This window comes from Chiroxiphia lanceolata, chromosome 4, assembly GCF_009829145.1.
Source record: "Chiroxiphia lanceolata isolate bChiLan1 chromosome 4, bChiLan1.pri, whole genome shotgun sequence".
In the NCBI taxonomy this organism is placed as follows: Eukaryota; Metazoa; Chordata; class Aves; order Passeriformes; family Pipridae; genus Chiroxiphia; species Chiroxiphia lanceolata.
The window spans coordinates 70,973,001-70,987,665 of NC_045640.1; the positions used below are offsets into that span (position 1 = coordinate 70,973,001).

The following is a 14,665-nucleotide window of genomic DNA, read 5'->3' on the forward strand; positions in this document are numbered from 1 at the left end:
GAACAATTTTAAATTGTCAGGCTTCCTACTTACTGGATATTTGGGGTAATTCCCTCCAGCAGGACAATATTGACACCTCCTATGTGAGCAGTGGCACATGTCTCAGTCATCTTTTGATGTAGTACATCTTTAAGAAAAAAAGGTATTTAACAGCATTTCATTCAGTAAAATACTTCCAGGTATGCCTACTGCTTGCAAAAACACAGTAGCAGGAAAAATTACAGTTATAGTAGTTTTTTCATGTTAAGTAATATCAAATTTAAATTGTGACGAGAAAATGAAAGGAGTGACTATCTTCTAATATCTTCTGACAGAATTTCCTCCATGGCATTTTCTGAAAATCTTGCATCCTTTTAAAATCCTTCAGCATCCTACTAAGCTTTTAAAAGAACTTATTGCACATTATTATACTACCACCACACATATTACACACGCACATAACATGCAAAGCTGGCAGGGTGTTTAAATTACAGAGAACACTGTAGCTCATCCCACCTTTCATTTTCTCTTTCAGGGTGAAACTGCCATGGATCCTCTTCAGTTCAGACTCCATGGTCAGCCCCCCAATGTCTGCCTCCAGGTGGGTCCTGTTCACCATGCCTATCCCAAAGACTATGAGGGTCACGTGCTGCGGCTCCGACGTCACCAGGCTGCGCTTCCTGCCATTCTCCTGCTCGTTCTCAAACACCACTCTGCAGGCGGGGTCAGTCGGGCTTCGAACACCTGCAACACCAGGAGTTATTTAAGGAATTATTCACCATAAATCCTTGGCACAGCCGATTTATATTTGTATTTGAAACCCGAGGATCGCGTTAGGCAAATCACCTGTGCCTCGCTCCTTCCACCCTAACGCCACGCCAAGTGAACAGAAGCACGTCCCCAAGGCACGACGGGGACAATAATGAGTGATGTGATTTCGTTACTATTCATAGATATGTTCTTTTGTATATTTATAGCAGCCCAAGTTTGCCAACAAAAAGAATGATGCTGTCAGCTCTCAAATTTACTCTGCTGTGCTAAAACACGTCGGAAATAGAGAGCAATGATTATGCCAGATCTCAAAGCTTTGGCTGAAATTATGACCCAAGCACCTGTAATCTTTGTGGGACTTCACCAAAATCAGTATTTCACCTTTCCTTCTCTCACAGCAAGGTTCACAGCTTTTTTTTTTTACTGTCAGTCATTCTCAAGGCAGAAATTTTCACAGAATGGTAATATACTAATTTCCAGTAGCCCCTTGAAAACAAAACAGCACCTTGGAAGGAACAAACTCAATCCGCACTACACAATTAGTGAGAAAAGTTGAAACTTTTCATTTGTACACCATCTTGGTGAACTAATTACAAGCTCCCCCTCATCCTCACCACTTTAGCCCCTCTGATCCAAGTTTGATGGGGTGGGCAACTTCCAAAAACTGAGTTATGATCAAGCTTTAGAAGGACACATTTGAGCAAAAGCACATGCTCTTAATTCCTCGGATTACCTGTTGGCCCAAAAGTTTCAGAAGACTTTTCTAAAATCCCAGTTGGATCAGAAATGAGCGAGTAGAAGTTCAACAGTTTATACATGTTCTGCCAGCACTCAGCAGAAGGTTCGCTCTGTTCCGACACGGTAATAGAGTCCGAGTCATCCATGTGAATAGTCACGTGGTCAACTACATCTTTTGACCCTTTCCTGGACACTTTGGAAGTCCTTCGTTCTGACCTCCCCAGGGAATTCTTGTTCCGAGACTCTTTTTTGTTGTTCTCGTTGTTTGTCCGTTTGCTCTTGGTGTTGTTCACTCTGTTGACCCCGTTGAGACTCCCTCGGGAGCTGCGGCTGAAGTCGGAGGAGCGGAAGTCTCTGTGCTTGCGGGTTTTGAAAGTGGGAGTGGGAGAGGCTGATCCAGCTGTGTATCTGCTAAGCTTGATGTCTGTCTGTGTGGCTTTGATGTCATCAATCATGGTGCTGAACTGATGGATGAGCCGAACCAGTGCCATGTCCACGTGCTGGCTGATGGATTGGCAGGAAATGGTGAAATTGCAGTGGAAGGTGTTGTAATAGCGTTTGTTCAAGTCGTGGAAGGAGAGGGCATTGGTGGAGTTATGAGGCGTGCACATGGACTTCTCCATCACAACAGCACTAATACTGAAAGTTTCCAACATCAAAGCTGGTTTGAATTCCAGAGGAGGAAGATTGACAGCTCCTTGCCTAAGGAAAAAAAAAAATGGTACAAGTTACTGCTTTGTTTCTTTTTATGAGAGTCCTATGTTTTTTACACAGCCTTTTATTTCCCTTAGGATATCACCTTCTTACCATAGTTCTAAATATAATAAAATGAACTTTTACAATTTCATACTGTGTGCTACTTGTCAGTAGCACACAGTATGAAATTGTAAAATAGCAATCATTCAGTTCTGTGAAACTTAGTTTGGCATGCAATCATTCCATCATATCCTAAAGCCTTGCCCAAAATTGGTCTAGGGAAGGATTCAGCATTTACACAGAAACTAACATCATCATTTACAGGATTAATTGTAAAACATCATTTAATAGCCACTGGAATTTCCCCCACTATTATTCCCACCAGCTCTCCCTTCCCCAATCTCCAATTTTCAAAAGCAGCTGAGATTCCAATACTTACAATTCCTACACCATTCCACAGAAAGATTAAAAAAAGTATTCTAAAAGGAAGACAAGATGTAAGATTAAAAGAATAAAGGCTGCTCGTTGTTCTGGGGAAATGCTTTGGAATTCTGTATCACCATGAAAAATGTAACTTGTGTTCTTTAACCAATATACATATTTTCAAGTATCTCACAACATACCTGCGAGCTCGCTTGCTTTTCCTTTCTTTTGCTGTGTCTGAATCAACAATATCTGCTCTGAGGCAGTCCAGAGTTCCTGAGAAGGAGAGGTACTCTCCAAAGTACATTCTGTAGCAGAGGGGCATTGCATCCTGAGACTGAATTCCCGTGTAACTTAGGAGAGGTTTGAAAACAACCTGCAAACCAAAAGCCACTGATTTAGTTCTGATGGTCTAGATTATTCCTATATTCTTGCTCCACCATTCGTTGATGTACAACCCCAGTTACCTGTGCATCTGCCAGCTGGACAGCAGGAAACCCCTGGTTACCCTCTTCCACACCTGCAATGTCATCCTGACTAGTGCTGTGCTGCGAGTGGGTGCCATCCAGGGTGTTCTGGTCACTGGACAACACTGTGTTGAAGTCTGAAGCAGAAGGGATAGTAGGAAGATTGGGTGCCACACCTGAAAAATAAATACCCATGGAACACTAACACCACAGCAAATTTTATCACCACCGACTCCACTAATTCAGCAAGATTAACACCTGCCACACACAGAGAAAATCAGAGCCACAGTCAGGTCTGTAACCTCGCAAAAGTGGTATTTAGGATAAACAAACAGTCTGATACTCCTGAAACAGTGTTAGTGAAAAAGAAAAGTAAGTATTATTAATACTGTTAGTGCATAAGAAAATTAAGACACACATTTGAATTTTATGAATGATGACAGGCTTACAAGAATAACAAATAAGCTGCAATAAGTTGTTACACATCTGTTTCTTTAATACATATAAGACTTCCAGTAATATATTTTTTCTCCATTCCCTTACACCAGTTAATCATTCCCATTCCTAAATTACTCTCACAGTAATGTTTATGTTTAGTCTCAAAATAATGTTTATGTTTGGTCTCAAAATTGAACTGAGAAAGAGGAAGAATTCCAATGTACAAACTACAAAAAAAAGGCATATGTAAATTAGATTAAAAGTAGCCAACAAAATCCAAGGAACTCTGCAACAGAAGATGATTTTATGGCTTAGCTTTTGGCAGTTACACATGGTTTTGGAAGCTACATTTACAGTTCCAAATGTAAGAAAAAGCAAAATTTTTGGAGGCAGGGCGAGGGAAATGAAAACAACATTTTGCTTAAATCACAATTTTTCATTTTCTGCTCTGCTGAGAAGTCCCACAAGTAGCATTTTGTAATGATTAAGTTCTGTTGAACATAAGTCACTTGCTCAGTTACTTTCAAACAGAATGTGACAAACATAGGACCAGCCAACCCTCCCAAAAAATCACCTCTTCAATTCAGCTGTAATTAGCAATACCTGTTGGAAGACTGTTGTGTCCAGACTTAGTGGCAGGACTTTCCTGCACCACACTTCCTCTGTTGCCCACAGCATTTGACATCCAATTATAGAAACTCACAGAAGACGGTTCAGACAGCAAGGGATGTTCAGACAACATGTCTGTGGCCATGGTGTTTCCTACATGGATAAATCAGGAGCTTTAGAATTTGTTGTAACAAAGTCAGCAAAACCAAGGAACACGGCACAATTTTACTCACAACATCTATTTACTACAAAGGGAAGCCTAATTCTCAAGGTTTATTCCACTAAATTACTTGTCAGGCAGCACTACAGGTGCTACCACAGAAGTTACACCATGACACTAGTGGATGTTGCACTACAAGTGTCTTTGCACTTGTTCGTCTCTACCATGAATTAAAGGAAAGGAGTCATTAAGAAACCAAAATACCTTTTTTTCTGAACAATATTTCAGTCCCTGACAGCAAAGGAGAGAGGTTTTAGAGAAAATACAGTATCAAACTTATAATTTACATATGAAGAAAAACAGATAATAACACACTGAACAATAACATGGAAGATAAAAATTTCAATATATGTATTTCAAACTTCTAACTAATTTGTTCAAAAGACCATTACTAAAAATCTGCAAATTATTAAATGCAAACTAAGTTACTGGAATATTAGTTTTAGTCCACTTTCTGAGCTACCTACAAGATCGAGAAAAAAATTACAAATACAGAATGATGACTACATTTCTTTATTCCTTCAAAAAGGCTCACTTAAGTAATTATGTAATAAACTCAAAAATTAAAGGTAAGGAAAGGGAAAATATTTTACGTATTTTGTTAGTTGCAACTTCTTTTCCCCACCTGATGCACTTGCTGTTTGCTTCTAGGAAATGGTATCAGCAATGTCTAAGAACTGTTAATATAAACTGTGATTCTTATTTGGAGGAAAGGAGGAAGGAGGTGGGACTTTAAACAGACATGATATTTCATAGTGACAATATAGTACTTTTTTTAAATCATTAAAATCAAATCAATAACCCCTTTAGCTTATATAGGCTACATCATACCTGTTCTTGTTAAAGAACTGCTTTTAACTGCAGCTGTACTTCTTTGAGGAGTCCCTTCCAGAAGGTTGTGCAGGCTTGGAAAACTGCCAGTCAGGTAGCTGAGCAGACTCTCTTTCCTTGGACTTTCCTTGACGGCCATTCCAGAGCGGCCAACGTGCACCGGGGAATCCGTAGCTGTGTCTCCACTAGTGTAACTCAAGGAATGATAGGGATGTATGCCCTTTGGGGAGAAAGCAAAGAAAGCAGTGAAGCACTGTGTAAACTGCAAAAAGGAAGGGACATTCGGTGTGAATACGAGATTGGAACACAATAATTGTACTACAAGTTACTGGAAAGCTTTGTCAGTCTTAGGTTTGGTACTGTGATAGTTAAATCCTCGTTTCTGTTTCCCTAAATAGGTGAAAACACACAAAGGTTTAGGCATATCCTTAAGTGATGCACATATATATTGCTTTAAGCATGTCTCTCATGTTAATTCACAAGAAAAACAATAAAGAACAGATGCAGAATATAAGTCAACTGATGGAGCATCACTTTTATAAGGTCAGGAGGATACCTTCCATGTGTTACACTTATAGTTCCTTTTTAGACGTGATTATTCATCTGCAGCCAACAGAGCTGCTACAAAACACCTTCCCCCCCCCCCGTGCACGGCGCTAGAAACTCACCTTTATTTTCAGAACAGAATCACTGTGAGTGTGAGTCTTGGATAATTTCCTCATGATCTCAGCACCAGTGACAGGCCCAGAGGAGCCGCTGGCAGGGGGAGGGCGGTTGGCTGTTCCTTCCAAGAGCATCGTGTGCTCACTGACAGTGGCTGGAACCAAGTAAAACCATTTTTCCTCATTTTTATATACATGGGGAACCAAGATTATCTATTTTTAGGCACATTTATTTACAGGCAGTCATGAACTTCCAAATTCTGACACACACCTACACACAGCTGTCTAGGCAATGTTAAGACAAATGAGAAAACTTCAGACATGGGCCTACTGCATTTGGTTTGATAATCCAAGTGTTTCTGCTGAACCAAAACAGATATTTTAGAGAAGGGAGTAAAAACTTCCATCATATTGTACGATTACATTCAAGTTTCACACAGAAAGATCTTTGAGTTTGCTTTCTTTAAGTTGATAACTGCTGCCAAGCTTTTAACTAAAAGTAGATTCTCCTCCTGATTTTTGAAACTACTTTTCCCTCAGTTAATGTAAATAACTAAGTGAACTCAATGAAAAAAGAGTGCTCCAACAACATGTATCTATTTATGCCCCTTCTTTCTGCAGTTCTTAAGCCAGCTCTATATCAAATACAAAGTTAAATGCTTTGATATAGATCAAAAACAAAGCTAAATCAGCAGCTTATTTCAAATTGGGAACATGTAAGACGGCAATAGAAATTTACCATTTAAGTAGTAAAAATGAGGGGGGGAATAAAAAGAAGAAGAGAAAATGTCTTCACAAAGAACAAATAAGAAGGTAGGTTTAAAGCTATGCCTGGAAGAATTCATTAGAATTGCATCTTACAACTCTTAACAAAGGTCAGAACCCGCACAAAAAAATCCTAATTCCAAGGTAGCAGATAATTAGGTTGATGTGTTTTGTGCAGGAAATAACAAGACAAAGCATGTGGAGAAAGTGAGGTCTCCTGTTTTGTTTTTCCCTGAACAAGTACTAATTATTGTAATACTATAATTATAATTGGTAGCAGCAGCTTCAGAATGAAGATGATTTTAAAAAAGAAGCTTGATAATTCGAAAAAATGAAAAACATAATGTATTCAAGCATTAAAACTAAAGAAATTACAAATGCTCTGAGAGGATCTACTTGTCTCCATGAATTTTTTATGGAAGCAGAAGAACACAAAAGTACCTGCATCAAATTCAAATTCTGCTCCATCAGCACTTGTGTCACTCTGAAGACCCCCTCCATTGTCTAATCCAAGTCCATCCTCATGCTCATGGCAGGCATTTGGCTGCAGTTTCACTGGTTGGGTTGGTCTGTGCAAGCTGACTCCTTTAAAGGCTGGGGTTACCACAATGAACTTCATCCACTGCCTTGCTAAGGCAACCAGACCTTTCTTTAAAGTCACTAAGGCAGGAAGGCCATCACTCTTAAAAAAAAAAAAGATAAATTAAAATTTATATCACAGCATTTTGAAGTAAACTTGGAGGGAAAAAAAAGTCAAAGCTCCCTTAAGTCTTTTTGCTCAAGAGATTTATGACAAATATGCTGGCACCACGCCACAGCAATTCGGATAGAAGAAGCCAAAGAGCTGAGAGATAAAAATTACAGCTTCATTGAACATAGTAGATACATTTATCTACATGACCTGAGGGGTCAAAAATAAACAACAGGAAACAGGTTTGTTAATATAAAAGTACTTAAGTAATTATAAGGCTCTGAACTACAGACTAAAATTCATAGCAACGCTAGGCTGACTGTAGAAACAAAACTGAAATTGAAAAGATGATGGTTTCTCCCATTGTTGGTAGCAGTATTTTAAGAACATAAATTGGAGGCCAAAAATAGGGATTGTTTTGATTACATCACTGAATTGTCCTAAAGAAAAAAAAAAATCTCCTTATTTTGACCGTAATTCAAACAGTGCTATTTCTGCCACAAACTGTGCTATTTCTGATCACTGGGCTCTCAGCTGAATGTCACAGAATCATGTTGAAAACCAGAGTGTTTAAAGCTGACAGCTGTGGAATTGGATTATGGAAATGACACAAAATCAGGAATAAACACTCCTCCTTATGCCTAATGTTTGTTCAAACAACTATTTCCCACTACAATCTAGGCATTTACATTCTAAAGGCATCATGATTCTTAAGCCTTAAAGTTTGTGCAATTCTACTTCCTTCCTTACACTGTCTGCATTATCCAAGTATTTCTACAAGACATGAAAACTAGTTCCAAGGAGAGCATCTGGAATAAGCTAAATGGTTCATGCACTTGCCTTAACAAACTTCAGATTTATTCAATTTTAAAATCATGAAAAATGAAATCTGATAAAAAGGTTAGTGAAATCTGATAAAGAGGCAATGAAATCTGATAGAAAAGGCCATTAATAATTTTAAAGGCATGCCTGTTTGGTTTATGATTTGTCATGTATTTACTAATAAAACATTGATAAACATTATGCATATATACAGGCCACAACAAAAATGGCAGATGTGAAAGTAAACAACATGAGAGAAGCCATATCTACTTATCATTTTGAAGATATATAGGAGTTTGCGTTATATTTCCTTGCCTGTTAACTTTCCTTAAACTGTTACCAAATTTAAGACAGTAGAATTGGTACATTTGAAACTAAAAGACTGAGCTATTTCCAGTTTTACAGAGTAACTCACCATGGTGGCATCCTCAATAATGGAGTAATTTGCTTGATGAAGGTAATGGTGCAATATATTACACAGTAAACAAGAAGGATTTTCTTGCAAGAAACGAGCCACCTTGGTAAGCCTGTTGTACTTGCTTCTCAGAGGGAAGTGCACACTTTTATTCTAGAATAAAATAAAACAATTTTCAGCATAGGAACATCCTTGCTAACAGAGCATGAGCACGAATGACAGGATTTCACCCCTGATACAACAAACTCTAAACCCATTTTAAACAAAGATTTCCCACATGGATACTCACCTTACTTTCAACAGTGTATGTGAAAAATCATACTTGATGCTTATCTGTTTATATGAAGCAATAAAACAAAAGCCTGGATACAAATAGCAGACTTCTGGACTAATAGACATATATGCAAAGCTAGCTGAGATTTTCAAAGAAACTATTTATTTGTAGTTGAAGACAGAACAGGTATTTTTGTAATTTGGTTTAATGCTAGAAAAAAGGTAAGAAAAAAATAGGAAGGGAGGCAGGAATAAGAGACTGCTGCAAAGGATGACTTGAGTACAGCAGAAAACTAGCATCACATCAATTTTTCAACGCAAGACAGGATGTCAACAATGGGCACCACCTCAAAATCTTCCCACTAGATGGTGCCAACCAAACAAACAGCAGACAAAAATATTTCATTAAATATACCGGGCACTACAGTCATATTTCTTACTACTTTCATATGTCTTACTCTGGAGAGTAAGAAGCACAAGGCTTCCTCACTAGTAACACCTGTATATTTTTTGTTCTGAAATTTACTGGGACTGTGCAGTGAATTCTTGTGACCAGTTCTGGAGCTAAAGGTTCACAAGAGGTGCTGTAAGTTTGTCAGTGAAAATACCCAGAATTCCAAACGGTATATATTCCTTATTGCACTGTTCTGTCCTGATAAGCCTATGGATTTTACAGTTTACCTCTAGAGCCTCTGTCATAATGCAGCCCATGACAGCACAGATCCGCAGGGTCCCTTCGGTTTCAAGTTTGTTTAATGACGATTTCACCTGGTCAATGGGAACAAGCCAAGCACCAACTGCAGGTGTTGCAGTGCTCAGGAGGTTCAGCTGCCTGTGAGGAAAAACAAAGAGAATTAGGATTCACAGGCAGCAGCAGTAATTAGCAAGATTTTTCCAGTGCTGTTATGAATGACAGTCAAACAGGTGGAACATTGATGCAAAGTAATAAACAAAGATCTATTGCCCTGAAGGTGAAAACTGGCAAAAGGTACCTGTGATGGTTTAGAGTCAAAAGCATTACAAGTACCTAAGGCAGTTTTTGTTTTAGTCATTCACACACTCATGATTCCATCCACTTTTGCTACTGCTATTCCTTCCTTTTCCCATTGGTATTCCCTACTGAAATCATACAGTTTGACATTGCCATCACTGACTGACTCCCACGTTAACTGTTACTAACCCCTCATAAAGGACTGTGGCTGAAGGGCTGAGGCAAGAATATTACCAGAGTATTTTCTTATTTATAGCTCTATACTGACCTTAAACTACTGACAGATTGACATATTTGGCTTATTCTACATACACCATATGAAAAACTATCTTAACGAACATTTATACTGAAACTCAAAGTGCAAAAGAAACATCCTCCCCTGCCTTTCTCCTTCATACATTTCCATCTCACTAGAAGCTTTTAGTGAGGGGTTTTTGTTTGGTTTGGGTTTTTTAATCTTCCTTTTAATCTTCTTTTAATTGCATCTAGCTAAAAGTTTTCTAGCAACACTTCCATATAAATTACAACAATATAAAACTGAAGAAAGAGCTACTGTGATAAATATATAATCCAAAATTTTCATTTCCAGAGTAGCTTCAAAATTTATTGAAATTACATTCAGAATCTACCAAACACAACTGAAATTTAACAAGGCAGAAGTACCATTTTTTTTCTTTTAAACCAGATAAAAGTATACCTTGAATATATATGGGCTGGAGAGCGCACATTGGTTGGGGCTGCAAAGCTAAACCAAATTTCTTTGATTGTTAACTTCATGCTGCAAGAGTCGGGGGGAGGAGGCATCAAGGGTATATCTTTTTTTAGATCATCAGATTCAACGCCTTCATCCTTAAAAAAGAGGAATCACAAAGTCAAAAGTGAAATTGTTTTCCAAAATTATTACACTGAAAAGCACTATCATACCATGCCATGCTCATAAAAAAATTGTTTCATGTGCATTTAGGCAAAGAAAAATAAACTAATGATGTCAAGTAAGTCTCCCAAGGCAAAGCCAGGAGATCTTACAAAAGGTGAAAGACATACCTGCTCGTCTGAAACTGAATTTCCATTAATATCTGAAGAAGGACTTATTCTATCACATGGGAGGTTGTCTTCAGACACATCAGTATTATAACCACTACCAGTTGGGGAATCTGAAGAGTTATTTGATGCAAGCAGTCCACCTCTCTCTGTGTCTCTTGATTTCCCCATGACTCCAAATGTATTATACAACACTGCTCCAGACTGCCTTCCTCCTGCAAAAATACCAAGACTGTAAAGGTTTGCAGGGCATAAATATCTGTAAGTCACACCCCATAGAAAAGATCTGCACTTAAGAGGAGAAATACACACCATTTGGGTTAGACAAGATGCATTAACATTTTATACAAGAATTTATCACTACAATATCGAGCTTCTAATAGTTTGTTCCAAGTAGATAAAGAGTACTCACATAAAAACTGTTTTTAAATACTATTCCCTGAAAAAAATAACTTGGATGACAGACAATGCACATATACTGTTGGTTTTTTTTCTTTTTGAAGCTAGTTCTCCCCTCCCAGAACGAAACCCTGGCCTTATATACAGACACTTACTGTGGGTAAGGTCAGGATTTAAGTGATCAGTGAAAGCATCAATTTCAACAATTTCATTTTAAGTTCAGAAATGGATTAAACCAGTTTATATGGAATTATTTCATATACTGGTATAAGTGGTATTTATTATTAAAAGTTCCTTTACTGTATAGTCTATCTAATTTAATTTATTTACCACAGACATGTACTATTTCGTACCACCTATATTCAACAATTTCTAATCAAATAATTGCTAAACTGGAAGATCTAACAATAGACTTGTTAGCAATTTTATCAGACAAAATAATATAAAGCTTTACCTTTTATAGTTAAATTTTCTATTCCACACTCAAACATTATCCAACCCCACTTCTCTTGACTAGGACCAATTCGAGCTACATCTGGAACAGCTTGTTGATCTGTTTCATCCACAAAAGCAAACTCGTCCAACTCTTCCAAAGTAAAAAGAACTTTTGATTTCCCAAAAGGAATAGCTGTTATTGCACAAGTTCCAATATCTGTGAAAATAAACATATTTACTACTTGGTTACAAAACGAAAAAAACTTTACATCTTCAAACAGCTCTCTGAAGTTTACAGTGTTTTGGGAGTGTTATTCCTCTAGTACTCCTCAAATAGAAGGAGGGAAAAAAAAAAAGAAAGAAAAAGATTAAAGTTGAAGCACAGGCAAGGAAAAAAGAAGGATAGAAGGAGGAAAAAAGACCTTGCTCTTCGTATGTTAATATGGGCACAATATAATAATATATAACATAGCACACTGAAGGATATTTAAAAAGAAAGTTGTACATTTAATTCAAAGACTGCTCCGTGGCTGGAAGCATGTCTATGTCTGTACTGGGGAGATGTAAAGCACTAAGTCTCACAGATTCCCAAGAAAATCCAGACTCAAGCAGCTTTTAACTTACTAAGAACTTGGCTGTCAAAGATCCAGGAGGGTACTATGCCACCTCCATTTCTTTGATGTTAGGATGTAGCTTAAGTATAAATCCTTTCTTTTAGTGACATTCCCAGATGAAACATTTTAAATAAATTTATACCTCCTCCCTATTAAGTCACACAGGGGCTAAATGTCAAATATCTGAGGAAAAGAACTATGCTGAGTCACTTCATATCCCTTCCAATCCTCACTCTCTGCCTCCAGTTTATAACCATATTCACTTTTTATGTCTACATCGAATGCTAAGATCCTTAGAAAGGCACTTCTCAAACCATCTAAACAGAAGATAATGAGTTTTCTTGGTTAGAATTCCAAAATTAGCCTTCTTGAATGCCTGCAGCATACCCAACATAGGGAACTGCTGCTGAGATTCTCCCCATCACCAAGTGAAAATGGAGTTACACCATTTTAATGTCCTCTTATTGCTTTTATTTTCCTCCAGTTCCATTTGCTCACTCATCTTGGCACAGCAATGGGCTGTCTGTTGTTTATTTATTTATGGTGTATTTTTTAATCACACTTGCTTTACTTCCTCCTGTCCTAAAGACTCTTATTCTTCATGGGACAGAGTAAAACATGGCACCAACCAGTATAGATTGCATCAAAACTGACTCAGTTCTAACAAAAAACTGCCTCTACTTTTCCTGCTTAGTTTTTCCAGGATCAGGAGTTATAGCAAAATGTAATTCCTAGTTTCTTTGAAGGCAGTTCCTTAAAACAAACAAGAAGTAAGTCCATTGGGCAGATCTCATTTTCAGTTTTAGAGTCACTATAGTTGAAAATCTACAGTTTGTCATGCTGAAATTGCTGGGACAACAGGAACATTATGTCTATCTTCAAAGTGTTAGAAAGAAGTAAGAAAGCAATGAAGCATAATTTGTTCCCCTCATAAGGTGACAAGAACTGGTAACTGAAAAGAGATGAACTGAGAGGAAAGGATCTCAGGTCTGAAATTCCACCAGTGCAGGTCAGTATTTACAATGCAACTTCTCTGCCACACAAACTGCTTAGAAGTTTATCTTGATAAGTTTTAAATCTGCATACATTTACATCCAGCACTTTGTAGAATAACAGAAAATAATTCAGTTACCATCCTAACCTTCTTTTTAAAGCATCTGCAAAATCTCCAGATTTAAGAGTCTTTTTATCTGTGTTGATAAAAAACACCACAAACAAATTACAAGATCGAGACTAAGAATTGTTTAATACCTGTTGTATCAAGGCCTCTAAGTTGTCCATGAACACGATGGATGTTCAATTTAGCAGCAATTTCTTTTCCTTTTTCTGCCCCAGAATTGGATCTCAGTGAGCCAGAAGACTGGGGCTGCATTTTGCTGGTTTGGATGTAACGATCGAATGTGACAGAATTCCTCCCAGTTTCTGCATTGTTTGAAGCCTCCTCAACTATACCCCTTTGAATATAAGGGAGAAAAAACCCAATGAAGCAAATCTCAGCTGGACAAAATTCCCTTGATTATTTTTGTTTAAAGTTTATTACAAACAGTGCTATGTGCTATTCTTACCTGTTCATACGAACTTGTGTGGCAATTCTATCAAAACACAAAGCTACCAACGAAACGTGAGTCACGGTTTTGCTGGAAGAAACCCCTGGGGATTCATCCACAGATGCTTGTAGTAAACACAGGTTCACCTGGACATAAAAATTCCACCAAAGAGGAAAGAAATTTAGAAAAACATGTCACAACAGACATCACTAATTTCTGATACCATCCTGTCTTCTCAGCTTTTGGGGAACTAACAGGGATAGAAACTAAGGGTAATTTTTGAGGCACATGTCCACTAGTAAGCTAAACAAAAAGTTGTTACCTTTGGTACCGTAACATTGGCCTGAAGACCTTTAATTGTCACATTATCTTGCTTAAGGGAGAGATTGGTCTGTGCTGGTCCCTGGTTTGTTGTTCCTGTGGTGGTAGTGTCTATTTTTGTTCCTCTGATATCCTGCTTCGAGGATAACTTGGAGGGGGAAGAAAAATCAGTTGTTAGCACTGAAACTCAGAGCTGCTAAGCTCAAGAGTAACAGGATAGTTTATTAGCACTGAAGCAGCAAGAGATTCTAACTTCATTTATATCACAACACCATGATTTACAGAGCAAGGGCTGTAGCACTTACAGTAGGTCTAGATCCATAAGGGCAGTAATGCTATTCTGCAGTAAACTTTCTAATGACCAGATTCCAACTGAAAGTTTGAGTTCTACATATCTAAGTTGTATAAAACAACTCATTATGAAGCAAATAATTACTGTCTGCCACATTGTGAAGTCTAAGAAATCATAAAATATAAATATGGTCATTACCTTGGACAGAAAGGACTCCTAATTCTG

General features: G+C 37.8%; 1 protein-coding gene across 11 annotated transcripts in view; it reads right to left on the reverse strand.

Moving 5' to 3' along the window:
* The window catches only part of KIAA1109 (KIAA1109 ortholog), a 91,608-nt gene that overhangs the window by 34,530 nt on the left and 42,413 nt on the right, over positions 1 to 14,665 (reverse strand). For 10 of the 11 annotated variants that reach the window (XM_032684942.1, XM_032684947.1, XM_032684945.1 and 7 more), the window contains exons 32-48: positions 14,150 to 14,296; positions 13,846 to 13,973; positions 13,532 to 13,734; positions 11,686 to 11,883; positions 10,836 to 11,047; positions 10,489 to 10,640; positions 9,482 to 9,632; positions 8,528 to 8,680; positions 7,041 to 7,281; positions 5,841 to 5,989; positions 5,173 to 5,392; positions 4,116 to 4,274; positions 3,075 to 3,250; positions 2,808 to 2,983; positions 1,484 to 2,190; positions 496 to 723; positions 34 to 127 (exon numbers count right to left, since the gene is read on the reverse strand). In XM_032684942.1, the coding sequence (XP_032540833.1) occupies positions 34 to 127; positions 496 to 723; positions 1,484 to 2,190; positions 2,808 to 2,983; positions 3,075 to 3,250; positions 4,116 to 4,274; positions 5,173 to 5,392; positions 5,841 to 5,989; positions 7,041 to 7,281; positions 8,528 to 8,680; positions 9,482 to 9,632; positions 10,489 to 10,640; positions 10,836 to 11,047; positions 11,686 to 11,883; positions 13,532 to 13,734; positions 13,846 to 13,973; positions 14,150 to 14,296 (3,494 nt within the window). The remainder of the gene's footprint in view (positions 1 to 33; positions 128 to 495; positions 724 to 1,483; positions 2,191 to 2,807; positions 2,984 to 3,074; positions 3,251 to 4,115; positions 4,275 to 5,172; positions 5,393 to 5,840; positions 5,990 to 7,040; positions 7,282 to 8,527; positions 8,681 to 9,481; positions 9,633 to 10,488; positions 10,641 to 10,835; positions 11,048 to 11,685; positions 11,884 to 13,531; positions 13,735 to 13,845; positions 13,974 to 14,149; positions 14,297 to 14,665) is intronic. The other variant, XM_032684944.1, reaches the window with a different exon arrangement.